General features: G+C 47.6%; 1 protein-coding gene across 7 annotated transcripts in view; it reads right to left on the bottom strand.

Moving 5' to 3' along the window:
• MTMR14 (myotubularin related protein 14) overlaps positions 1-26,098 on the bottom strand; it is a 45,395-nt gene that overhangs the window by 17,657 nt on the left and 1,640 nt on the right. For 2 of the 7 annotated variants that reach the window (XM_019748290.2, XM_019748289.2), the window contains exons 2-10: positions 25,484-25,632; positions 19,816-19,924; positions 13,893-13,968; positions 13,554-13,614; positions 11,933-12,055; positions 10,347-10,420; positions 5,458-5,528; positions 4,795-4,869; positions 97-163 (exon numbers count right to left, since the gene is read on the bottom strand). In XM_019748290.2, the coding sequence (XP_019603849.2) occupies positions 97-163; positions 4,795-4,869; positions 5,458-5,528; positions 10,347-10,420; positions 11,933-12,055; positions 13,554-13,614; positions 13,893-13,968; positions 19,816-19,924; positions 25,484-25,632 (805 nt within the window). The remainder of the gene's footprint in view (positions 1-96; positions 164-4,794; positions 4,870-5,457; positions 5,529-10,346; positions 10,421-11,932; positions 12,056-13,553; positions 13,615-13,892; positions 13,969-19,815; positions 19,925-25,483; positions 25,633-26,098) is intronic. The other 5 variants (XM_074313036.1, XM_074313034.1, XM_074313032.1 and 2 more) reach the window with 4 other exon arrangements.

Raw genomic sequence — 26,098 nt, forward strand, 5'->3', positions numbered from 1 at the left:
GTGTGGCCCCAACACACACACACATTTGGCCGTGTCATGACCTGGGAGCACCCAAGAGATCCAATGGTTTGAGGGCTCAGGCAGAGGCAGACTCACCGTCGCTGTTAATTATGGAAAGCAGCAGTTTCAGGTAGTTTTGTGTTTGTTGTACCAGGTCCCAACTCTGTTGGGGAGGAAGGATAAAAGGGGACTGGGAATTTGAAGTATTTAAAAAAATAAAATGCTAAGGGCTATTCTGAGGCAAAAAATACCCAAGGCTCTTGGTCACGTGTCATAGGTCCCAAATCCCCAGAATACAAGACTTCACTCCCCACTCTGAGAGCTCCATTCACCTCTCCCTAACCCTCACCCCATGGGTCTCCCCGACTCAGTGCGCTTACCCATCATGATGGTGAAGAAAGGGAAGCCATGCAGAAACCTGGGCAACCCCCAGCCCCATGCCCACCAGCAGCAGCCATCTGTTTGCCTCCTCTAAGCCCTGGGCTCTCCACATGGCTCTCCATGGAGTTAACAGGAGCCCTGAGCCCGTGGCCACTGTCGCCAAACAGAAGGAGCCATTCCTTTATCTGCTATCACATGTCAGAAACCAAGGAAAATATCGACCTTCTCATCAACCATGTTTCATTCGCTTTTTACTGCTATTCACAGCACACTGTCGTTTGATGAATAATATATGCAGTCTGTTTGGCAGACAGAATCTTTTAAAACAGGAAGCCCATGAGGTGGGAGATGAAAAGTCGGCAAAAGACGTAAAGAGACTGGAACCCTGTTCTAGCCCAAGGAAGAGGTCCAGACCAGACGCTTTTAGAAACAGTCCACTCGGAATCTGAGATTCCATGGAGGGGCTTGACCCAGTTCTGCCGCCCCTTCCCCTCAGTGGGGAGCAGCCTCTCCACACAACCGCTCACCAGTGGTCTAGGGCTCAGCAGAGGGCTCCAAGTGCCAGAGAGAGAGCACTTCCCGGGGGGAGGGGGAGCACAGCACCTGTAATTGGAATGGTTTTCCCGGGAATTGAAAACAGGCTCATCTACCTGACCCTCCCACGGCCCCTGGAGGGCTCTGACCCAGTTCTGGCAGCTCCGGAGACGGCACTGCAGTGCTGCACTAATAGAGTTATTACCCATCGTAGCACAGGGGTCTCTCCACTCATCTGGCTCAAACGTGTCACACACACCATTGCCACCAGATTTCCTCAGAGCTGTAATACTTGCAGGGTGAGAGGAGGCAGGAGCTATGCAGCACCAGGGCCAGGCAGTCAGGTGGGCTGGAGCAAGACTGCAGCGCCCGGCAGAGGGCAAGCCCCGAACAAGCACTAAAGCCTGCGGAGCTCCAACCACGGGGACGGTGACAATCGGGAGAGGCAGCAGTTCACACTGCGCCCAGTGCTGGCGTAGGAACCAGCCTGGACAGCGCTGGTCTGTAGAGGTCCAAGGCCACACAGCAAAGCTAAGTGTGGTACGAACCCAGCCCCGACACACTGAGAAAGTCACTGCTTAGTCACATGCTATACTGAGGGGACGTTTCCTCCACAACCAGAGTAAGAAACAAAACTTTGAGGGGATTGCAGAATGGGAGGAGGACCTGGGAAACATGCTAAAATCTCTTGCATCCGACATGCTGCCAGGCAAGTCTCTGGGTCCAGACTTGAGCACTACGCCTCTGCTTATGTTTTGACGACTGGACTCCTCCTCCTTCTGGCTGGCAAACTCCTATGCATCCTGCAAAGGCCCATCCTCATCATCTTCTCGTCTTCTTCTGAGGTCACCCCTACTATGCAGGTGGTGATTACATTGTTGCCTCTTTTCCTAGACTGAGCCCAGTGAGGGCAGAGGCTGTTTTGGCATCTCTGCATCTCCGAGGCTTGGTGCTTAGGGAGGAGGCACCTGTAGAATGCTCCGTCATGGCCTGTTCACGGTCAGGGCCCAGCCTAAGGAGCAGCAGACAATGGAAGCAGTCTCGGGGCACAGAAAGGAGCAGACCTCTGTGGAACCCAATCTGGTTGCATGGAGGGCAGCAAGAGCACACATGGAGGCAACAGGACCGCCCAGGTGCTCCTTCGCTGGGAACACCACTGAGGGCCTGGCCTTGGGACACAGTGAACCACCACCGCAGCCCTCACGGGGCTGCAGAAGGCAAGTGAACGAGCAGAGGTATGCTGGCTAAAAGGAGACCTCTAGGATGCGGAGGACCATGCAGGTGGGGAGATGAGCCTAGCCTCATCCATGGGACCTCCAGGGGAGGCTTCTTGGAAGTGACATGTACATAAGAGGGGAGGGAAAGGAGACAGGTGTTTCTGGCAGAGAGCCCTCTTACCTAAGGGGCTGAAAGGAGGCCAGTGTGGCTGGAGGAGAGGGCGGCCAGTCATAAGAACAAGGCTGGCCCACGGGGAGCTGGGTGGGCCACGCGAGGGTCCTTGGACTAGATTCTGAGTAAAGTGGGAAAGCCAGTGGCAGGGTTTAAGGAAAGGGAAGACCTTGCTTCATCATTGAGTACTGGTACCTGTGAGGCCCTAGACAAGTGCATTATGTTCAGGTTCCAGGTACCCTTCAATGTGGCTCCACGCTCAAACGCGAGCTTCACTGAGATGACAGTGGCCTGGACTAAGCTAGTGGCATGAGATGGAGGTAAGGACTGGAGAGTTTCACCAGGGTCAGAGATTGAGAGAACTGATGGAACCTGGCAAGGGTGGTGGCAGGAGAAAAGCACCCTAGGTTTGAGTTTGAACAACTAGGTAAATGGTGGAGAGCCTGGGGGTCCTATAGGTTTGGGCCAGTGCCATTTCAGACAGCTTGAACTTGCAGGGGCTACACAGAGGAACACTAGTGAAAGGTGATAGAGATCACCAAAGAGAGGCTTGGCCCCGAGACCCAGGCCTGAGCAACCTGGTGCTGGGCTAATGGAGTGGACAATGAATGACATCACCCTGGGAGATGCAGAGTAACAGGGAGTCCTGGCGCCCATGCTGAAGGGGCTGAAAGGGCAGAACCCACACCTGGCTGAGGAAGAGGCTCGTAGGAGGCCCAGTGAGAACAACCAGTAGAAATGGAGAGGCGGACATGTCATTTTGTGCCTGGGACGTTACTAGTGTTCACTCCCTTGAGCAAGCAAGCTAGTAGCCGACTTCTTAATTATTGTCGTTAACATCGGCCTGGCATTTCAGTTAAGAGGACACCTGCACAGTGATCCTATCTGAACCTCATTGCGACACTGAAGTAGGTGCTGAGAACTCCACTTTCAGAGAGAAGTGAAGTCACTTGCTCAAAGCCACAGCGGCCTGTAAGAAGGGCCATGCAAGTGAGGGCCTGGATCCAGGGCCTCGATCTATTAAGGAGAACTCCTCACTCGACCGGACTCCATCCCAGGAGACAAGCATACTCGACAGTGTCCACACACTGAACCCCTACAGTTGTACCAGTTTGTATCTACACGAGGAGAAAAACGTGCCAGGAAGAAGAATAAGGGGGGCTTACTTGAGACCTCTGCATACAACAAAATCAGAAGGAAGCCTCTAGATTCCTTTGGACACTCAATCTGTCCAGGTACAGACAGCCTGGGACTTGAGACCAGAGAACAGGGCGTGCCAACCCAACTTGTTTCTTCTCCAGGCGTCTGGGGCACAACAAACAACTGGCCTGCTCTCCTTCCTAACATTCCCTCTCTTATAGAAACACCCTTGTAGAGAACGCCTGACACTACTCTAACACATTCCTTCAAATAGTTATGGAGCATGTGCTTTGTGCTTAGGGGTTGGATATACAATATAATATAAGCACAGCCTCTGCCTTTACAGACCATTTGCTACCAGGACAACAAAGTCCCAAGTGATATGGTAGCACACGGCTGCCTAATAGGGAGACCTCAAGGCTGGGTGGGAATTGTCTAGACTCAGGTAGAGAAAGAGAAAGGAGACAGAATGTGTTCTGGGTATTCACTGGCTTGGCCTTTCTGGCTCTAGGCTCTGTGCATTTCTGTGCTGGGGATGCACAAGCTGTGCTTCCTGTTCTCCTGGAACTCAGTCTACTGGAGATGGAGCAGATCTCTGAATCAGTAACTACAGCTCAGTGGGAAATTCCATGATAGATGTGCCCAGGAGTCAATGGTAATGTAAATGCAGGTGTCTGACCCTCCAGGGATGGAGGGGGAGCGGGAGGAGACATCAGAGACATCCTCCTGGAGCGGACACCCAAGCCAAATCCCGAAGGCAGTGTGCCAGTCAGGCAGAGGGAACAGAACATGGGGAAGACGGTGGGAGAGCAAGGCTACTTGTCCTGGCTGAACCAAGTGGCAAGGAGACTGTTGACGGCCTCTGGGCTTGTGCAGTGGGCCAAACTGGTAAAGAGACAGATCCATCGTAAGCCTGGGGCCCCTTACATGGCAGAAGAGGACAGAGGAAAGGAGCACAGTGGAAATAATTTTGAAGTTTCTATAATCAAATGAGGTCAGGCAGCTGTGCACTTCCTCTGGCAGAACACACATTTAAAAGGAAAAATGAAAAAAGTCACTAAAGCCCAGAGCTGGAAAGCAGACACCATGAGGTCCTCAGGAAACAGAACCCCCTGGTGGACGCAAGTCTTTGAGTGAGTCACGTTCAGAAAGCTTGGATTTTCTGGGCCAAGAGCAAATCAGGAGAGTGTTAAACAGATAAGCAGTTCCTCCCTTCCTAGGCTGTGATAGGTGAGAGGTCAGAGGGCACGAGCCAGGCCTTGAGGCATCTGCATGTGGGACATGCGACAGGTATTAGGGGTCCCCTTGGCCCCTTCCCTTATCCTGCCCTGCTCATGTCAGGCCCCTCACCTGATATTGGCTCCAGTCAATGTTTAGAGAGCAAGTCAGGAAGTCAGGGATGCTCAGTGGGGCATCGACGTAGTCCTGGGGAAGAAAAGACACCCATGAGATGCGGGCTGGCCACCAAGAGAAGTCATGATGACAGGGCAGGCTGCGGCCCTGAAGCTGTGGCTATCACAGGCGGGCAGGACATCCCTCCACAATGCTTGCCTTCCCGGGTCCAGATGCCTGTGCTACCCTGGGAGTGACAGCTTAAAAATCAAAGGGGCAAGACACTGCTGCCATGTGGAGCTTTTCAGTGTTTGCTGCAGAGACAGATGTGGTCAACCTGTATGCAGCCTCCCGCAGGCTCCCGTGGCCCGCTCCCACAGACTGGGCAAGGAACAGAACGCTGGTCCCACTTGTGCCACAGATGGGGGAGCAAAGAAGGGCTTGTCCTATCTGGTCCTTGACAACTCTTTAAAAGGGAGAAATTAAAGGGGGAAAGGAAAATATATACGATGAGAATGTAAAGATGTATGTAATACGAGAGGGAGAGAAAATAATGAGACTCATTTAGGGAAGAGAAAGAAAAATGGTAATTGTTTTCTCCAAAGAGATTGCTAGCTGTTCTGTGGTCTCCCTTTACAAAGCGACAAAAGCCCCAAGTTGATGAATGTTTATCGTTCATACCTGCTTCCAGTTAAAAATGAGCCCTTCAGCCATGTAATCCCGGTCCTTATATTCCTTGAAAAATTCACAGCCTGGAAAAGAAGGGCAGAGTTATGACACCATCATTTCTAGTCCAGGCTCCTGAGATGCCCGAGTGCTTGTTGTAGGACCAGCTCACACACTTCTCTACACTGGTGGGCCCCAGATGAGGCCACAGCCAACACAGGTAGGGGAGACAGGGAACAAGCCTCCAACACGCCTCGGTTTCTAGTTCCATGCCTAGATGAGGTACTGCCTGCCCGCACACCTCTCTACCTCTCTCTCCATCTGTGCTCACTGGTTATTGGTCACTTCTCCCTCATTTCAGGTTCTACATGTCTGCAAAGTGTCAACAACCAGCAAACAAAAAGCATGAGTTACAATTTGAGTCCTGTCAGCACTATCTCAGCAACTTATGTACCATGTTTCCCCAAAAATAAGACCGGGTCTTATTTTTAAGTTGTGCTCCAAAAGACATATCAGGGCTTATGTTCAGAGGGTGTCATTCTGGAAAATCTGCAAGGGCTCATTTTCCGGTTAGGTTTTATTTTCGGGGAAACATCGTAGTTACAGAAGTTCACTCTCCTCCTTTCTAACCAACCTCCCAGGACTTCAGTGAGGACTAAACATTGTAACATGCTGGAAAGAACCACAGACAGTGACTGAAATGTGACAGGTGCTCAAGAGACATGTCCATCTCCAACAAACCTGGCCAAGAGATACTTTTCCGTGTCATTTGCTGGAAAAATTCTAAGAAACTCCACTAGGATAAACCCTCAGAAATATAGAGGGAGCAGTGGAGAGAAAAGGGTTTAGGCAATATTCCCAGCTTCAAATCTCAGCTTTTCACTTAGCTCTGCGACTGTGAACTAGTTGTTTGACTTCTCTAAGCCTCGATTTTCTCATTTGTGAAGGGGTTGTTTAAGGATGAAATGAACACATATAAAACAGCTAGCACGGCGCTGGTACAAGTGGCATTGGAATGGCAGCATATTCTATCATCATGCTGCCGCAGCAACACGAGCCCACGGCCAGTCCTGCAGCTTACAGTCAGCTGCTTGGCTCGGAGAGGACGCGGCTTGCCCTCACGCCGTAACCCAGTGAGCACCCAGGGGCTGTGTGGCTTCGAGCCACGAGGGTGGGCGAAAGCACTTCGAGAGCAGCTTCTTGCAGTTACTCTCAGTTCCTCAAGCAGGACCAACACAAACTTAGGAGGGCACATGACTTTGGCCACAGGTCCAAGTCTGGTGAGATCCCCAAAGGCGAAACAGTTGTCCAAATTCTGTGGAAGTGGACACAGGCCAAAATTCACATGGAACTCTCCAGCTTCTCGTGAGCCAAGTTCCTGTCTGAGATCACCCCAGGGAAGAAAGAAAAGGTTCCTTTGGAAAGGAAGGGCTGGAGACACGGCCCATGTTTTATAGACTTGGCTCTCATCCCACACACACTTCTGAACTCTAATCCCCCAAACCTTACAGTTGACTCATAAATCAGGAAGCAATCCTCAGCTGTAACACTTCAGCCTATTCTTGGGGGCCTCACTGGAAGAAAGAAGAAATATAAATACCAGATAGAGGCCGTGAGCTTATGAGCCCAGGTTTGGAAGAGATACCAATTATCTGTCAGAGATCCTGTGAAGTGCTGTTTTCCCAAACTCAAGCTGTTCAAATCAACACCGCAGGCTCTAGGCTAAGCTCTGACCAGCCTATGATGCAGAAGCAGTTTTTTTTGTGAGAAATGGATAGAATTAAAATAGACTCGGTACCCAGGGCAATTCCTAACATTCATTACTTGAATAGGCTTCTGAACCCACTGAGAGGCAAGAAGAATGAGATGAAAAGTGGGGTGAGGACAGCCACCCACTCAAGGAGGAAACAAATTTGACTTGTGCTGGGGAGTTTTCGGCCCTGTCTATTCTGGAGCCCTGAAGGACGTGCTCCCAGAATACTTCTCTCTTTTAGGGCTAGTCTAAGCCCACGTTAGCTTGCCAGAGCCAGAACTGATACCATCACAGTTCCTGTCGGGGCTTCAAAGAGGGCGCAACTGAGACCCCTGACACGCAGTGAAGGGCATTTCATGACTTGGTTTGGATAATGGTAACTTTGTTTCTTTTCCTTGTTACGAAGTAATACAGGCATGTAAAGAAATTCAGGAACTTAAGTACAGCAAGGAAACAGTGCTTCTCCTGTCCCCGTATCTGGTATGCAATGGCATCTCCTCCACCCCTGGCTTTTTTATTTTTATTGATCCTCTTACCCTCTCCTCAATACACACACAACTACCAGATGTAGCACATAAACATTTTAGGAAGAACAGGGAAAAAATTAACAGAGCATATCATCTTAGCATTGTAGCGTACTTCCTTCTCACGCTTTTGTGTAAGCACTTTTTCCCTGACATAGATGGGCACGTACTATAGTTGTCCCCCTTATCTGTGAGGGATATGTTCCAAGACCTCCAGCAGATGCCTGAAACCGCACATAGTACTGAACCCTATATATACTATTTTTTTCCCCATACATACATACATACATACATACATACATACACTTTACATTTCTCTTAGGCATATCCGAATTGCCGGCATCACTGCTCTTGTGCTTTGGAGCATAATTAAGTACAATAAGGTTTATTTGCACACAAGCACTGTGACACTGCGACAGTGGATATAATACAAGAGAAGGCTCCTAAGTGACTAATGGGCGGGGAGCATAAACAGCGTGGATGTGCTGGACAAAAGCATGATTCATGTCCTGGGCAGGACAGAGAGGGAAAGTGAGAGATTTCATCACACTGCTCAGAACGGCATGCAATGGAAAACTTATGAATTGTTTATTTCCGGAATTCTCCATTTAATATTTTCAGACTGTGGTTGACTGTGGATAATCGAAACTTCGGAAAATGAAACTGCAAATATGAGAGGACTAATATATGTAATTTTGTATCTTGCAACGTAAGCATGTTAAGCATTCTTCCATGTCAAAAAGTTAAAGCATTTTTCTATGACTATGTATTTCATTCCACTATCAATGGCTACACATTCATATGATTATATTATTCTGATTAATGAAAACATTTCCCATGTTTTGCTAGTATAAACAGACATTGTGACGACTACCCCGTTAGCTGGGTTATGGCCTAATAAATAACTGAGTAGACGGGGGTTAATATTTTGGGAGTCTTATAACAAGTTGCCAACTACAGCAGAAAGGATATTATGCTATTGTTCTGGAGTAGTGGTATTCAAACTTGTAGAAGAACTATTTGTAATTAAGTTCTACTTGAAACCTAAATATAAACAAAGAAAGCAAAGCCTGCCTGCTCAGGCAATGCAGACCTTTCCTGTTCAGCAGAGCACTGCAGTCTGTGAATACCCCAAGGCATCTCCTGGGAGTCGAGAGCCTGCCTGGAAAACCAGCTCTAGATCTACCTGACAGCTCCAGTGTGGACACATTGGTTGGGACACCTCTGTCATCACGCAGCTCTGACGCTGTCAAGCCCACGGCATCATCACTATGGTCTGCATCTGCCAAAAGTGGCTTTTAGGGAAGAGGAGCTTCTCTGAGCCTTTCCTCCCAGGTACCCGTCATTTGGCCTGGAGAACCAGAACTAAACCAAGCACCTGGTAAGGATGGGTCTGGCACTTTACCTGGAAACAAGCACCGTTATCTTTATTTTATAGAGGATGAAACCGATTAAAGGACTTGGTCGAGGATACACAGTTCTAGGGCTGGTATTCATGCCTAGCTCGATATGGTACCAAATACTAAGCTGTCAGAGAAGAGTGAAAAGAGACTCCAGTGGAAGCTACTGTAAGAGTGCCACGCTATCAGGGGTCTTGGTTTGAATACCAGCAACTTACACTGAGGAGGATACCCTCTCCCCACCAGGCACTAGATGAAATTGCAGTTCTGATGAGAAGGCCTCCTGGCTATACAGCAGCCTGCTGTCATCAGCCTGCCCTTGCTATTGGCTCTATGGTTCCAAGATGAGATTCCAAGGTCCAGCACAGGACTGAAGGCAGATACTGATGCTGAGAAGCAGGAGAGAGGTTTCAAAGAGAAAGACTATACTTCCTGTTGTTTGGTGACAAAGTGCTGCACTGCTGTTAGCGCTCCTTGGCCTCTCTTACTGAACAAGCAGGTGTTGCCAAAAAGGTTGTTACCGACTGGACCAACACAGCTTTGGTATCCAGTGCAGAGCGTGCTGCCCTGGCCACAGGTTGCATACGTATCTGTGTGCCAGAGACAAACGCAGCTAGCTCTGCACACCAAAATGCTTTGCAACATGATGAGGTCACCACCAACCATGTACAACTGCGAACAGAGCAATTACATTCTACCACCAGAACAGGCTTGCGTGATTTCAGCCCTGCAAAGGTTCACATCCGCACAGCCCAGCCAGGCACGATTGGTTGCTGACAGAGTCGTAATAATGTCATTTGATACTTTACTTGCATAGAGCACTTTGATAAACATGATCTCACATGATCTTCACAACAAAGCCCTGAGCTAAGCTTTTCCAAGTTCCAAATGACACCTGTGAAAACTTGAAGCTCGGAGAGGTGAAGTAACTCGCTCAAGGCTGTAGTAGTGAGTACCTGAGCCATGACGCAACAACTGGACCCACCCCTTGCCAGTGGAAAGGCCCTTCCAGTGGAAAGGCCCTTCCAGGACAGCGTCCTACCCCAAGTGTGAAAGCCTCTGACTGAGAGCGACACTGTGCTATGCTGACTGACAACTGATACAAGATCTTCCCAGAAAGTTCCAGGGCACTTTTGTCCCTAAGTGCAAAAGCCTGCAGACGGCCTCGGAGAGCTCCCAGTCCTCGGAAGCCTGTCACTTAACTAGACCCTGAAAAGAGCTCCCTACCTGGATACGGGATGGAGAGGAGAGTGAAGTCGGCATAGCGCTGGGCTTTGTCCACCTTCTCGGAGGAGGTTACACTACAAGACAGGACACAATGTGTTATGGCATCACAACACATACACACCATTCCCCAAAGAGTATTATAACAACTTAAAATGAACCTTTTGCTAAAGAAACTACTCTTCAGAGTTACAAGTGATTCCCTTCAACAGTGCTTACTTTGAACAATTAAGAAATGTAACTTTGGGCCGGCCCGGTGGCTCAGGTGGTTGGAGCGCCGTGCTCCTAACTCTGAGGTTGCCAGTTCGATTTCCACATGGGCCAGTGAGCTGCACCCTCTACAGCTAAGATTGTGAACAACGGCTCTCCCTGGAGCTGGGCTGCAGTGAGCAGCCGGAGGTCAGCGTGAGCAGCCGTGGGCTGCCAGAAGCGGCTGGCAACCATCGTGAGCAGCCAGCAGCTGGCGAGAGCTGCTGTGAGCGGCTGACTGATTGCCTCAGCGGCGGGGGGGGGGGCAAGGCATAATACCAGCATGGGCCAGGGAGCTGTGTCCTACGCAACTAGACTGAGAAACAATGACTTGGACCGGAGTGGGAGGAGGGGAGGCAGAAGAAAGGGGGGGGAAAAAAGAAATGTAACTTCTCTGCCCCCTACCCTAACCTATCAAGCGAGAGGGGCTACTCTCCCTTTAATATTGCAACAACCGCAACCAAAAACTAAGGTTGCAAAACAACCTTCCACCTAAGTCCCACAAACGAAAGCAAAAACAACCACTCTGACTTGGAGGATGGAGTAAGAAGAGAGCCAAATAACTGGGACACTGTCCAAAAGGGACCCTTTGGGAGATTCTCACCTCAGTACTCACTGAGGAGAACCCTAAACAGGGGGAACAAGCAGCATCTGAAAGGGAAAGACTTAGGACTGTTCTGACAGATGAAGGAAGAAGGAACAAGAGAGACTATCTGGGCACCTCTAGACAGCTGAACTGTAAGTTAGCCTCGGCATGCCTTATTTCCTAGGACAACTGCAACATAATTAAAAAGTCAGTATTAAATAAATAAATACATAAGTACATAATAAATATTTTGGAAAAACTCCTACAATTTCATCACCCTAACCCAGGTTCCTTTTTTTTCCTTCAAATTTTGCCTTACCACATGAAGATTTGGTCCATATGCGAAGTAAAAATTAAGTATACACTGATTTTTTTTGTTCCTTATTAAAAGAGACTGTAACCTACCAGAAATGGTGTAGAACCTGGAGCCACAAAACAAACCTTCACGGGTGTCTAAGAGGAGGAGGCAGCAGAGCACAGACAGGTTAGAGACTCATGGCTCCCTCAGTTACTGTCTGGACGACCTTGAGCAAGTTACTTAACCTCTCTGTGCTTCAGTTTCTCACCTGCAGAGGGGGACACTAGAACCTGTCTTGCAGGGCTGTTTGCAGATACAGTGAGGATGCACAGCAAGCCCTCAACACAAGGCCTGGCACAGGGTGAGCCCTCGGTAACTGCCATGTAGTATCACCAGCCCAAAAGGCCTACGATCACATCATCTCCACCCATCTCACAGTGGGTGCCCTGTACTTACTTCATGCCAAACTTCACCTTCTTGTTCTCTACCATCAGGTCACAGATGTATTTGACTGACAGGTACCGAAGCAGCTTGATGTCATAGCCTCTGACCTTATCAAATAGATGTGAGTCGGAACTTCTGAAACAAAGAGCCACAGGGAGAAGTTGCACTGCACATTCATTCAGAAAAGTCTGGGAGGTGGGGAGCGTATTCAAGGAAGTATAGATGTCCCTGGCAAGAACTTGTTTCCCTTCTCCAGAAGATGGAGGGAGGACCAAGACAGGACAGCTGGTTCCAGGAAAGATGCAGAGAAGGTGACTTTCTAAGAGATTACCACCCCACTCAGCAACAGGATGCATTTCAAAGAGGAGCAACTGCAGCCCCGGAACCAGGAAAAGGCTTTCTGGCCCTGCTTGACACTAAGCCAGAAGACTCAAGATAATCTCTGAGTTCTAAAAAGCAGCAAGCTGGTGGCTGATGGAGTCTTTAGCTTCCATTAGAGTTTATCTCCCTCCATCTTTTATGACCATTTGTAGCCATGACTTCCTTATAATGTAACATTGAAATTCTCATTGGGAGATGGACTTGTTAGAGCTATTTTATCAACTGTAAAATACTAGCAAGTGAATTCCTGTGCCTAGCAGGTCTATGAAGCAAGGAGAAAGATAAAATTTTTCCTAATCCCAAGGCTGTCTTTTGATCAGTCCCACAAATAAAGACAAAAGTAGAATGCGTTAACAGTTACCATGAATTGTTTTTGAAATGCCCACTGCCTCGCTGCCCCTAGCTGTCACCTAACTGAGAACAGTGTATGCTGTGGAAAATGGCCTGGCTGAGGCACAGGTCCTCTGACCTTGGGGGCAGAGCCAAACATTCCTGAGCACAAGCCAGAGCTGCTGCATTGCTCTCAGAACTAAAAGGCAGAACCCAGCACAGCGAGATGATTCTGGGCAGCTGATCCTACTAGGGGGTGCTCGTGTGCATTCCAGAGACCCTTGATACCAGTTAAAGACATCCATGTGGTACAGACCAGGCAAAGGAGCTTTTCCAAAATATCCTAATGTTGTTTTCTAAAAACATTTGAAAAGAAAGTACGAAGAGTATGACCCGGTACATTACCTGCCTTTAAGAGGACCTAAAATACTTGTTTGTATCAAGCTCTATTATGGCACCAAATCACACAGCTGTGGAGCTTCTAGTCTCTGTAGCTCCCACGTGAGGACTATAGCCCTTGGCCTGTGTCTCAGCACCGGTGTGCAGTGTGACACCTGGCAGGCAGGCAGGCCAGCCATCAGCACCCTGGAAACTTGGGCTTAGGGACACACACACGTCTGGACCTTGTCTCGGACTGTGGTACCAGGAACCCCAGGGCTGGGACATTATCTCTGGGATCCTTATGCGTGGCCACGGTGGAGATAGCCTGCTCAGGTGGTCAATACAGTCAGCTTTGGTGTGAAGCTACCGGATGGACTTCAACAACTATTTCCGGGGCAAGGACCTGGCAGCAGGAGGAAGGGAGCCCATGCACTCATCTGGACCAGTGACGAATACACAGTCAGTGCGAATGTGGCCGCCACTGGTCAGATACCCCGCCCGCCCCAACACAAGCCCAGACCCCTAACAACCTGGCACTGACCGAAGAGCACAGTCCTCTTCTGTGACGTCCTCTGTGTCTGCCCAGGCGTCATCTGTGCCCCCTGCCGGAGACACCTGTCTGTCAGCACCCAGGCGGGGGCAGGGGCTCCACCCAGGGGCTTCCCCACCAGCCCCACCCGAGAGCAGCCCTGGCGTCCTTCTAGCACCAGATGCCCCATATGCCGGTGATCGTCTCTACCCCAGGCATCTCCTCAGGAGTAAAAGAACCATAGTCTCTCCCCCTTGCTCGCACCCTCCACCCATGCCACTGTGGCTGGGGGGCTATTCTCTGTGACTGGGCTCGTCTCCTTAGTCACAGAGGACACAGCTTAACATTCACCTGAGAAAATATAGTTGTAGCCAGTGCGTCCATACAGCTCCCCCCATCCAGCCAGCGTGGCCGACCTGCAAATGTGCTGGGAGAGAAATGGAATTTTCAGGGTCAGATGGTTTCCTGGAGTTTTTGGTTTTGTTTTTCCCAACTTCATTGAGATACAACTGACATGTAACATTGTGTAGGTGTAAGGTGTCCGGCATGCTGATGTGACACTTCTATACTGCAAAATCGTTACTACCATGGTGTTAGCTAACACCTCCGACATGACACATAATTACCAGTTCTTTCTGTGGTGAAAAAGTTAAGATGATCTCTTTGTAATTTTCAAGCATATAACACAGTATCATTAACTATAATCATCATGCTGTATGTTAGATCCACACAGAACTTATTTATCTTGTAACTGGAAGTTTATACCCTTTAACCAACAGTCAAATGGTTTTCTGAAGTACACAGCTGAAGGAATACTTGGGACTCACTCCTGATTCTTCCAGGCCCGTAAAATGGGTGCAGGAGCACTCACCAAAGTCTCAGCACCGAGGCCACAGCAGTCAGTCTGCAGTACGCTAGAATTTAATCTCCAGCCTCTGCCAAGGGCTATCTCCCCAAATGAGCGGCACCAGTGTTACTAACTGTAACGGACTCAGTGGTTGTCACATATGCACTTGTGGAAGATTTGGTGGTTTTCACGTGTGTGTGTGCTGGGCATGGTACTGAAACTTTTATACCCTCTTCTCACTGAATTTTCAGAGTCCATAGGCGAATATGCTGCTCCACAGACTGAGAAAGACAGGCACAGGGAGCTGAAGCAATGCGTAAGATTATACTGCAATGAGGGGTAAGCTGGGATTTGATCGAGACCTACCTACCTCCAAAGCCTGTGTGCTTATCATTACTTGGGACTGTTTAGTGCAGGGTGAGTAACCTTTAAAGCAGAAGGGCCAATTACAGGAGAAATGATTTAGGGCTTTAAAAAAAAAAAAAAGAAAAAGAAATTGTATCTGCTCTCTCCTCCATATCAAGGAAATGCAGTAGCTATAGACGTGCTTACATATTCTTTTACTCTTTCCTCATCACTGAAGAAGCATTTTGAGAGCTAGAACTCCAGAAACCAGGCACCTGGCAAGCACTTCAATATATCTAATTTTAAAGCTGTATCTTCAATTAACTTGTGGTTGATGAGATCCAGTAGGGTTGAGGAATGGGAGGAAATATCTGATGATGGGGAAGCAAACTAGCCCCGAGTTTAGCTAAAGGCTGGAGGCGGCAGTGAGGGTTCCTGGGAGATTACAATAGAGGGAGGGGAACCTGAAAGGTAAAGCCATTTCTGAATGGGTCACACAGCCTGGCAATGTAAAGTGGGTCCCTGGAAGACCACAAAATACTGCCTTTTCCTCCTCTACCTGTAAGCTAATGGGAACGAAACAGTTTTGTTGACACAGGAAAGGAGTGTGAGTGGGAACTTCTGGCTTCCTGAGGTAGTGGCGGCCTGTAGGAGGGGGCACGTAACAGAAAGGCAACTGGATACAAGCTGGGGCAGGTGGGGCGCTTTTTCAGTGCTGGGGACAAGAATGGATTTGTGGGAAGGTTGTCCAGAACAGCCTAAGAAGGACTTGGGCTGGGATTCTTGCTCGCCTTAGCAGGATGTTTTCTGGCAGGGGCTGCTTAACTTTTTCTAGATCCAAAAGCATTTTGAGAACCTGATGAAAATGATAAATGTTTTCCAGAAAAAATGTACACATCATAGTTTGCCCACATTTTAGGTGTTTCTGGACTCTTCCAAGTGCATCCCCGGACCTACCTCCAGCCCGTTAAGAGTGCCTGCTCTAATCATGAGGAGTAGCGAAGCAGAGAGCTGGAGCAGGGACGTGTCAGCCTCCAGGCTGAGAACCCCCAAAGACTCTAGAGGTAAGGGGGCAGGGGTCTGATTCTTGAAAGCAAGACAATATGGGGTATGTGGCTTGTTTGAGTTCGTTGGCATGTATTATCACGCCCACCCTTCCCCATCATGTAAGCTGCTGGCACCAAATCTTACTCACTCTTTTTTCCGTTAAATCTTTTCAGAGCAGACACCCCCCCCACTTTGGATGTTGAGCTTTGAGACCACGTCTTGAATTCTTTTGAGGGTTCATGTACCTCTTTCTGCTCCCAGATCTTCTCCCACACCCCTTTGATCCGTCCTTGTCTTTTTGGTCATTGAGGCAGCCAGACCTGGGCCCAGAGGACTAGCCAGATAGAGAACAGCAGGCACGTAAGCCAACTCCCCAAGTGGGGCACCAACCTCACAGGAAGGCCCTGAGCCGGCACCTGGGGAAAGCTGCACCCCATGACAGTCTAACTCCTGACCCCTGCTCCCTAGCCTCATGGCTCCCATTCATAACCCATCACTTCTACATTTTAAGCTTAGCTATTAACTGAAAAAGAGGATGCACTCTGAATGCTCTCTATTTACCTCATTAGGAGTGGCCTCAAATTCTGCACTAGGAGTATCACTGTATGATTTGCTAACCTTGTTAACTAACTTTGGCACACAGCATAAAAGCGGCTGACCTCTGCTCCCCACCTGTTAAGGGGGAAAGCGAAGAGAAAGACGACTTGTTCTAATTTTAATTGTGTAAAAGCCAGATATAAGTGTTAGGAGAGAAAATACCATGGGAGAACATCCTATATACTTAAATGCTTGAACTGAGTTTTTAAAAAATTTTAATAGTATACCTTATTTAATCTAATATATCCACGTTATATCAACGTATAATAATGTTAAAATTATTAATGTTTTAGTCTTTGTACTAAGGCTTCAAAATCCAGTATGTGTTTTACACTTAGAGCACACCTCAACTAGGATGCTTCACTGTCAGCATTTAAAGGCAAATGCAGTCCTCTCCCAAAATAAAGTTGTTTAGCCAAAAAAATCCTACATTGCTTCAGTTATGAAATGTAAATTAATTGAAATAAAATTAAACATTTAGTTCCACAATTGCACTAGCTACACTGAACTGATTTTCTTTTTCTTTTTATTCCCCATGCTATACTTTACAAACCCATGACAATTTTGTAACTACCAATCTGTACTTCTTAATCCCTTCACCTTTTTCATCCAGCACCCCCAAACCCCCTCCCATCTGGCAACCATCAGTTTGTTCTCTGTATGTGTAAGTCTGTTTCTACTTTGTTTGTTTATTTTGTTCTTTAGATTCCACAAAAAGTGAGCTCATATGGTATTTGTTTTTCTCTGACTCATTTCACTCAGCCTAATACCCTCCGGTCGGTCCATGTGGTCACATGAACTGAGGTTGGGCAGAGGTAGGTGCCTCTGCAGAATGTGGGTAATAAACATGCCATCACCGCACTGGTCACCAAGTGCCGCTGAGGGCCACCATGTCTGACGACGACATCCCCATTTCCCAACAGAAGACATTCTTGAGCCTTTCTCAATCTCCCTCTCAATGGCCTGTTCACTTGTCTGCCTCCCCCACTCACTGAGCTCCATGAAGACCAGGACTTATTCATCTCTGTGCCCCTAGAAGCCAGCACAGGGCCCACGACTGCTTTATCCAAGCGCAGCTTGCGGCTCAGCGGGCATGGACAAGCTGGGCCGGCACTCTGCTACCGCGTTTCCCTGAAAATACGACCTCACCAGAAAATAAGCGTGATTTTTCAGGATGACATCCCCTGAACATAAGCCCTAATGCATCTTTTGGAGCAAACCTTAATGTAAGACCCGGTCTTATTTTCGGGGAAACACGGTAGGTGCTGGGAGGACAGTAATAAGAGGCCTCTGCCCTCAAAGTGATTACGGCTGAGAGGAAATGAGAGGTTCCAACATACAATTAGAATAAAGCTATATAAGTGGGTATTAAGTGAACACCTACGGAGTCAGGAGAAGCGCTAATGGGTATGAAACGGTATCACGCTGCCTGGACAAGAAGGTGCGAAGGGAGACGAAAGCAAGATTAAGAGCAAAGCCCTCATAAAGAACTAAGAACACCAAAGCCTTCATGGAATAACCCCTCCAAGTCATCATCCTCCCTCTGAAAGGAGTTGGCTTAGGGCTCTGTTCTCACAGGCCTGCCTAGTCTCTAAGTGCTGGCAATCTGTCATTTAGGAACCCTGCTAGACTAAGCTGTTCAGTGTGGAATTTCCCAAATACGTTCAGGAAAGTTCCTTACTCATGGTCTGCAGACAAATGAGTGAGAAACCCCAGGACTTCACAGGTCTCTGCTACAGCACTTCTCAGAGTTTTACTATGACGGTATACACATAAATGTACTTTATGAATCTGGAGCTTGGGGGTTAGGCCAAATCTAGTATGCAGTATTTTTCATTCTTGTGTGATAGGTAATGCTTTTCATAAGCATATCCTTAAGCTACTGTTCTATGGAACACACTTTGAGAAACTCTGGTTTGAGTATCTCCTCTGTAATTTCTAGTGACAAGCACTACGCTTCACAGAGCAGTGATCTTTAAACTGGAGTTCTGGTAACTTCCAGGAACATGAAAACTTTCCAAAGGGGAAAACAAACAGCTTTAAAATGATCCATTTTGGGGACTTAACTTCCATACATTTCCTTAAAATCAATCCGCCCAAGAAAGCCTTTGGCTATATCTCTCTTCCTACCTCCCCTTTCACATTTGCCCTTCTCCCATTTTATGAAAGACACAAAGGGACAGAAAGAAGCCTCGCGACTTCACTCCGCACTGCCCTGGCCTGGCCCTCGGCCACTCACGCTGGGTGACTGCAGCTGGAGTCTGTGAGCCACTGACTGCAGGGCGTGTGCTCAGAGACGTGCTAAGTGAATAAACACACTACATCCTTGCTCCTCTCCCCCCTCCAGGCTCTCTCTACTTTAAGTCCACTTCTCTTGGACTAATCTTCAAAATGCTCCTTTCATCCTGTAGGTCCCTGCTCAAGAATCACTGTGGCTCTCCTGGCAAATGCACACACCTTGGTCAGTATTTGGCCTCCTGCACTCAATCCCTTCCATCCTCGGCTCTGATGTGACCCTTCCATGCCAGTCAGGGAAGTCTCCTGGCCTCTCTTGTTCCTGCCTCGTGCCTTTTCCCATGCTGCATCACCCGCTTGGAACACCCTCCCACCCCTTCCTGCCAATTACTATTCTGAATATCCTCCAATACTCGCAAGCCAAGTCCCGCTCAGTTAATGAGGCCATCTGTCTGCTGCCCCTTTGGTGAGCTCCTCTTACACCACACCGTGTGACTCTAAATTACAGTGTGATAACCTGAAGGAGTTTTGGGAGAGCTTCAAATCCTAGCTCTCTAGTTGTTCACAGTAAACTTGAGAAAATTACTTAACCACTTTGGGTCTCATCTGCAAAATGGAAACAACGATTGCACCAAAGGATTAAAAGGTAGGTGAAATGAGACAATACTGGAGAGACAAATATCAACAGTCACTAGAATATAAGTTTCCTAAGGGTAAGGATTTTTTATATGCTGATGTACCTTAAGGGCTGAAACAGTGCCTGGAACACAGTACACATTCAATAAATACTTGATGAATTATACGACTGAAAGAATGAACAAACAACGTAGTAACTCACTTGTTCTAATGTACTCATAAACCTCTGATGTAGGCATGATTATTCTTCCCACATTATAGAGAAAACTTGAGAGGAGGGCCTTGCACAGGCAGGAAGTAACACAGCCAAGACCTGAACCTCGGCGGCCTGACTCGGGAACACAAGGTAGGGTACTCTGTGGTGACTACCCCTCTCTATTCGGACTCATCCTGGAAGGTGGTTATCAGAATTGTTCTTTCTCTGGTCTGCTTCCCACCGCACCAGGCACCCAGTAACCACCAACACTCAGCTGGCAAAGGCAAGAACTAGACAACCCTACAGTTTGCATTGAACCAGTTACCCCAGAAGAGGGTTTCAGGGAGTGTCAGGGTCTGACGTGGTCTTACCTTGCCCTTGAACAAGATCACTGGGCAGACAAACCGTCCTCTGCACCTGGCAGTCTTGCTGCGGTTGACGAGGTCTTGTAACTTGCTCACTTGCACCGTGCTCTCAAACCTAAGGCATGGGCAAGAGAGATGGGTCAGGCTGGTTTCTAAGTGAGGGCTGGGTGTGTGTGTCCACAAATACCCCATGCTACGTCTGCATTTGTGTGTGTGTGTGTGTGTGTGTCCACAAATGCCCCATGCTACGTCTGCATATATGTGTGTGTGTCCACAAATGCCCCATGCTACATCTGCATATGTGTATGTATGTCCACAAATGCCCCAATGTACGTCTGCATATGTGTATGTCCACAAATACCCCATGCTACGTCTGCATATGTGTGTGTGTCCACAAATACCCCATGCTACATCTGCATGTGTGTGTGTATGTCTACAAATGCCCCATGCTACATCTGCATGTCTGTGTGTGTCCACAAATACCCCATGCTACGTCTGCATATGTGTGTCTGTGTGTGTCCACAAATGCCCCATGCTACATCTGCATGTCTGTGTGTGTCCACAAATACCCCATGTTACGTCTGCATATGTGTGTCTGTGTGTGTCCACAAATGCCCCATGCTACGTCTGCGTGTGTGTGTGTGTGTGTGTGTGAATACTCATTAGAAATTTAGTAAGTGCTCTAATTCTTAAAATTCTAGATCATGGGTATAAGTTTCTCAGGAAAAGAAAGTAGTATTATATCACAAGTGTTAAAAATCATCCTGATTTCAAAACCATTAAGATGAAAAAGTGAGCTACTCTGAAGACACAGTATATAAAATACAGACATATACATAGAAAACTGAATGTTGATTACCAGTTTTTTCCTCCTAGAGTAATATAACAAGTGCCTTGGGAACCCTCTGGAAATCATAGGGCCATTTTTGCTGGAACAAAGGAGGTGAAAGAGAAGCTATTTTTGGCATTGAGAAGCATAATGGTTACTGCACTGGGGTTTGGTAAGGGAGCTTCTAGAACATGAAAAAGTCAGGTTTAGACATGAGCCCCAGTAAGTCACACCCCTATCAAATCACATCAAATCAGTACACCCCTAAATAAGGGTCAACTCTAACAGATTCACCTACTGATCTTTAGCAAAAGGCTCCGAATCAGCCAGTCAGAGCTTCCGGTTGCAAAATAAACTAGAGGCAGGGAAATTAAAGAGTGGGAAATGATCCCAGCTATGCAAAGTAACCGAATAGAAGAGAGAGAAGACACGCATGCTCCCCCCTTACAAGGGTTGGGCTTTCAGGTCATAATCTTTCCAGGGATCCGCATATTATTACATGGCACATGCACACAAATAATTGTTTCAGAATGAATTAAATTCAGTGATTCCTACACATCTGTGGTCACTTTTTAAGCATATCTGGATGCTGTTGGCATTCATAAAAACATAAAGTCATTTTGGGGCAACTGGTCAGCTCAGTTGGTTAGAGCATGAGCTCTGAACAACAAGGTTACCAGTTTGATTCCCACATGGGCCAATGAGCTGCACCCTCCACAACTAGACTGAAGGTAACGATTTGAGCTGAGCTGCCTGAGTTGGTTAGAGCGGTCCTCTTAACAACAAGGTTGCCAGTTCGATTCCCGCATGGGAAGCTGGGCTGTGCCCCCTGCAACTAGATTGAAAATGGTGACTGGACTTGGAGCTGAGCTGCGCCCTCCACAGCTAGATTGAAGGACAACGACTTGATTTGGAGCTGATGGGCCCTGAAGACACACACTGTTGCCCAATTTAAAAAAACATAAAGTCTTTAAAAACACTGCTGATTTCATAGCAGCCTTCATAGATATATTCTCAAGCCAGAGTTACTAAAAATGTAACTACCAAGTAGAGCTCTGAAATTAAAGTTAAAAAGGGGTCTTCAAATTAAAACCTGAACCAACAGTTTCAGTTTGATGATCGTGGAAAGAGAACAAGGAGGTAAAGGAAGAGTACTTATCGTTCCCATGGTCTGACTGAAGATGTTACTTTTGCAATCCTTTTTCTTTTTTTGCAGAATGGCAAACTCAAAGAGGCTGGGGTGCCTGTTCAAGGTGCCTGTGGGGTGGCACAGGCCAACCAGACAGGCTCTGGAAAACAGGTGGCTCACTGAAAACCAAGTTCTTTTCCCTTCCCTCACTTATTTCTCTATGAAATAAGGTACCGCAGTACCAAACAACGGCCTAATTAAACTCAGAGCCGTGAATACAAAAGAAAGCATATACAATACTGTTCACAAGAGTATCCCTTCCTCCCACCTTCTGGTGGCCCTCGGCCATTTTCACAGATCCAATCAGCATCATCTACAGCAACTGACTTTCCCTCAGTTCAAACCAGCAGCTCCCTTTGAGCTCTAAGTGCACTGAAACTGCATTTGATTCTCCCAGGTTGAGTCCTTTCATTGAGCAAACGCTCCACAAAACTAAGGTGGAGAACATGCCACTACTTCCCCCTTAGAGGTTCTGCACCGTTGCTTGTTAGGCTAGCTGGTGGTTTATTTTCCTGGTTCCCCCACTCAAGGAACCAATTCAGTTTCTTCTCTCAGGAGTTCCTGTTTTCATTTTTATTATCTCTTGGCCTTAGGATTTTTTTCTTCCAGTGCTAAGCACTGAGCTGAGTCTGGCACGTGATGATCTAGCTGAATGAATGAAGTGTAGGCTTCTGTATTTGTTTTTCTTGTGGGACCGAGCCCCTAACCTTGGAATCTGATGCTATTTCTGGGTAGTGTCAGAACTGAGTTCAACTGTAGGACACCCAGCTGGTGTCTGAGAATTGGTGGTGTGGGGGAACAGCCCCTCCCCACACACATGCTGGAATTGGGTGCAAAACTTTAACCACTATCCCCCAATGCCCCACCTGTACTTCCCTAATTCTGGTTCTTGTTTCACTGTCACTGCTTATTTACTGGTCTGTGTTACCCACTAGACCTGAGGGTAGGGCCTTCATCCATCTGGTACGGCTTCCAGCTGGATCCCTGGGGCCTGCCACATGTCAGCAGCTCAAGGAACACGTTTGATAAACTTATTTCGGCTATCAGATCCCTGTCCAGGCTTCTATTCCCAGATGATGGGCTAAAGTGTGGAGGTGGTTACGAGGACCACACCACTTCCTGAATCCAGTTATACCCTGTGTAACTCAGTCTGATTAGTGTCATATTAACACCAAAGCCAGATATGGAAAGAAGCAAAAATTTCTACTTTTTCCCACCTAAACATGCATATACTCCCTTCCCGTCAACAAACAGGCATCACCCACTTAGTTATCACTTCACGGCCTTGCAAAGGTTACTCCAGGAACCCTTCAGGATTAGGGGTGTACTGCAGTGTCCCTGGCCTGGAAGCTGAGACTGCTACATAAGGTGGGAGAGCCATGGCAATGACAGAAACGGCACACAGGTGGACAGAGCAGGGTGAGGAAGACCCGGCCTTTACCCCCAATCTGCTTGCTACGTCTGTGATCTTGGGCAAAGGGCAAGTTACTTCTCTGGGTTTCAACTTCCTCTTCTATACGATGGAGGTGATACCGCCCTCTTCATTGGGTGGTTGCAGGACTTGAGTGAGCCAGTGTGTGAAACCCTAACAGCTGCCAAACAGTAAGCACTCCACAAATGCTTATTTCCTTCCCTTTAAGGGTTAGATTGAGTCGGCACTGAGCTTGTTTCCTTCCCAGAAAAGCTTCTGTGAGGCAGCCAAGACCGAGTTCCTCAAGCACTGCTACTACAAGGTGGTCTGGCATGACCTGGGAGCTTATTAAAAAACACAGAGCTCAGGCCCCTCTCCAGACCCACTGAGTCAGATTCTGCAGTATAACTAGAGCCCCGGCTCTTCACTCACAGAATCAAGTTGGAGAAGCACGACCTTGACTACAGCTGAGCTTAACAGCAAAACGCCATTGTAAAACCACCAGCCAGCTTTGAAGAGGGTTGAAAGGAGGCCAAGGGCGAGGAAAAAAGCTCTTGCTCAGAACCTTTAACCTAAGGGCTTATACAAGGTGAGTTAACCCAACTCTGGAGGCAGTTAGGAAGAGAGAGGAACCATAAATAACAGGACTATAGGAAAGCCCAATTCTTTAGGCTTGGAGATCCCTGGAGTTCTTAGGTTATACGACTGAGGCTATGATACAGTTTCTATGATTTACATATAATTTGTTTTTCTAATCTATTCTTTTTTCTCAGTGACGACCACCAGCAGCTCATCAGATAGCACACTTACAGACATGCCGTTTTACACATGAGGAAACTACGGCTTAGTCCTCAAACCTCCAAACTGCTTGTTCTTTGCTTGAAAGCCTTCTCTGGCTCCTGGTAGCCCACAGCAGCAGCAGCTCTCAGGCATAGCATGTCAGATTCATCTAGGGAGCTCTCTGAGAATGCAGATTCTAGAAATTCTGAGTCAGGGGCCCGAGAATCTGTGATTTTAATGAGTGCTCAGGAGATACAAGCAAAAAAACCCACTAACACCCACAAATCCACACTCCTTGAGCTTATGATCAAGACCCTACATGAGCTGGCACCTAAGGAATTTTCAGGGGACATTCTTACTCATCCTTCCAATTCCAACCGAAGAGAATCTTCACCTGTGGGTCTTCCCAAACATCACTCTCCCTGGTTTGCCTACAGAAGCACTTCTCACACTGCAGCATGCATACGAATCCCTGGGGCATTTTGTTATGCTGTGATTCCGATTCGGTGGCTCTGGAGCCCAAGACTTGGAGTCTCTGGCCAGTTCCTGGTGCACTGACGGGCATGCTTTGGGTAAGAAGGGTCTGCTGCACTTTGCATCATGACTCTACTGTAGCACTCATCAGAACGTTGTAATCATGGGGCCAGGATTTCACAGCTAGTGTTGAAAATAGCTCCTGGAATTCCCTTAAAATAAGCAGCAAGCAGGGAGACTAGGGGAACACACTTTGCGATCGACATAAAACATTTCCTGGAGCCTCAATGCTGTGATTATTTTTAGTGCTACTGCTACCATTTATTGACCACCTTATAGGCTGCAGCCTGTGCCAGGAGCTTTATGTTTACTCTGGTATGAACTGTTACTCCACAGAAAGTACTCAGGCCTTGGCAGGCCCTCAATAAATGGTAGCTCTTATGTCTAATTCTTAGAACAAACATGACAGGCTTGCACTATTTATCATCAGGGATTGTACTAACCACTTTTCTAAAGAGGTGTAGACTTACCAATGAGAAAAATGAAGAGACAACGCGGTTAAATAACTTGCCCTAGTTACACAGCCAGCAAGTGAAGCAGCCAGCATGTAAACTCAAGCAGTCAGACTCCGGACCTCAGGCTCTTAAGCATGTCAACACAGCACACACTTAAGAAAGGACATTGAGATTCAGAGAGGTGAGATTCAGAGAGATTCAGAGAGTGCAGTCAGCAGTCTTAGGACAAAGAGCTATAGGGTGGAAGTGAAACAGAAGTCCAGGGCTGTGATTCCCAACCCCTCATTCTACACCATGCTACCCTGCCAATCTAACTTCTCAACCCCTGAAGTAAACAAAGAGGCCAATAAGGCTTAACACCTGGGGAAAGTGAGTCTGCCACACTCAGCTCCCCTCCCAGCTGCAGACTGCCTGACCCCAGGAAACGAGCTGTGAAGCCTCCCCAGAAAAGTACACTCTGGTCACATGATGCTCACGTGTCTTTCTCCTTTTCAGAACTTTCATACTCCAGGAACACGATATGCTGGGGATAGTGGCTGCAGATATCCCCGTTCACATTCTGGATCACGCTGTAACAGTAGTCTCGGCCAAACAGCTCCAGACATCTCTTCTCAATGCGCTCAACCTGCAGAGGAGGAGACCTGGGCATAAACAAGACTCTGGGGCTCTGAGTGTGACAATTAGGTGATTTATGACCTGGAGAGATCACTGGGAATGATATGTACCACTGTGATTATTATTCAATGCCAGAAAGAAACCTGTTGCTGGGTCACAGGCCCTAAATGTGTAGGTCATTAACCAGTATGTGATATATTTGGGAAGGGACTCTGAACCCCTCAACGTTGCAGTGGAATTGTCTGTGTTATGCATTTGAAGGAGAGGATTACAACTTTCACTAGATTCTCAAAGGGGTCCACAATCCATGTTATTAAGAATTCTTGTTCTAGGTTACTTTAACTGGCACTAATCCATTATCTGCCCTTGGCTCCAGATTCCTCTCCATTCTCCAGCCACAGAGCAGTGCCTAGAGACTCTAGTTAGTGTAATGACTAAAACTGCTGACAAAGCTGTCTCCTTACATGTATCATCTG

The sequence above is a fragment of the Rhinolophus sinicus genome, linkage group LG10, assembly GCF_036562045.2.
Source record: "Rhinolophus sinicus isolate RSC01 linkage group LG10, ASM3656204v1, whole genome shotgun sequence".
Taxonomy (NCBI): Eukaryota; Metazoa; Chordata; class Mammalia; order Chiroptera; family Rhinolophidae; genus Rhinolophus; species Rhinolophus sinicus.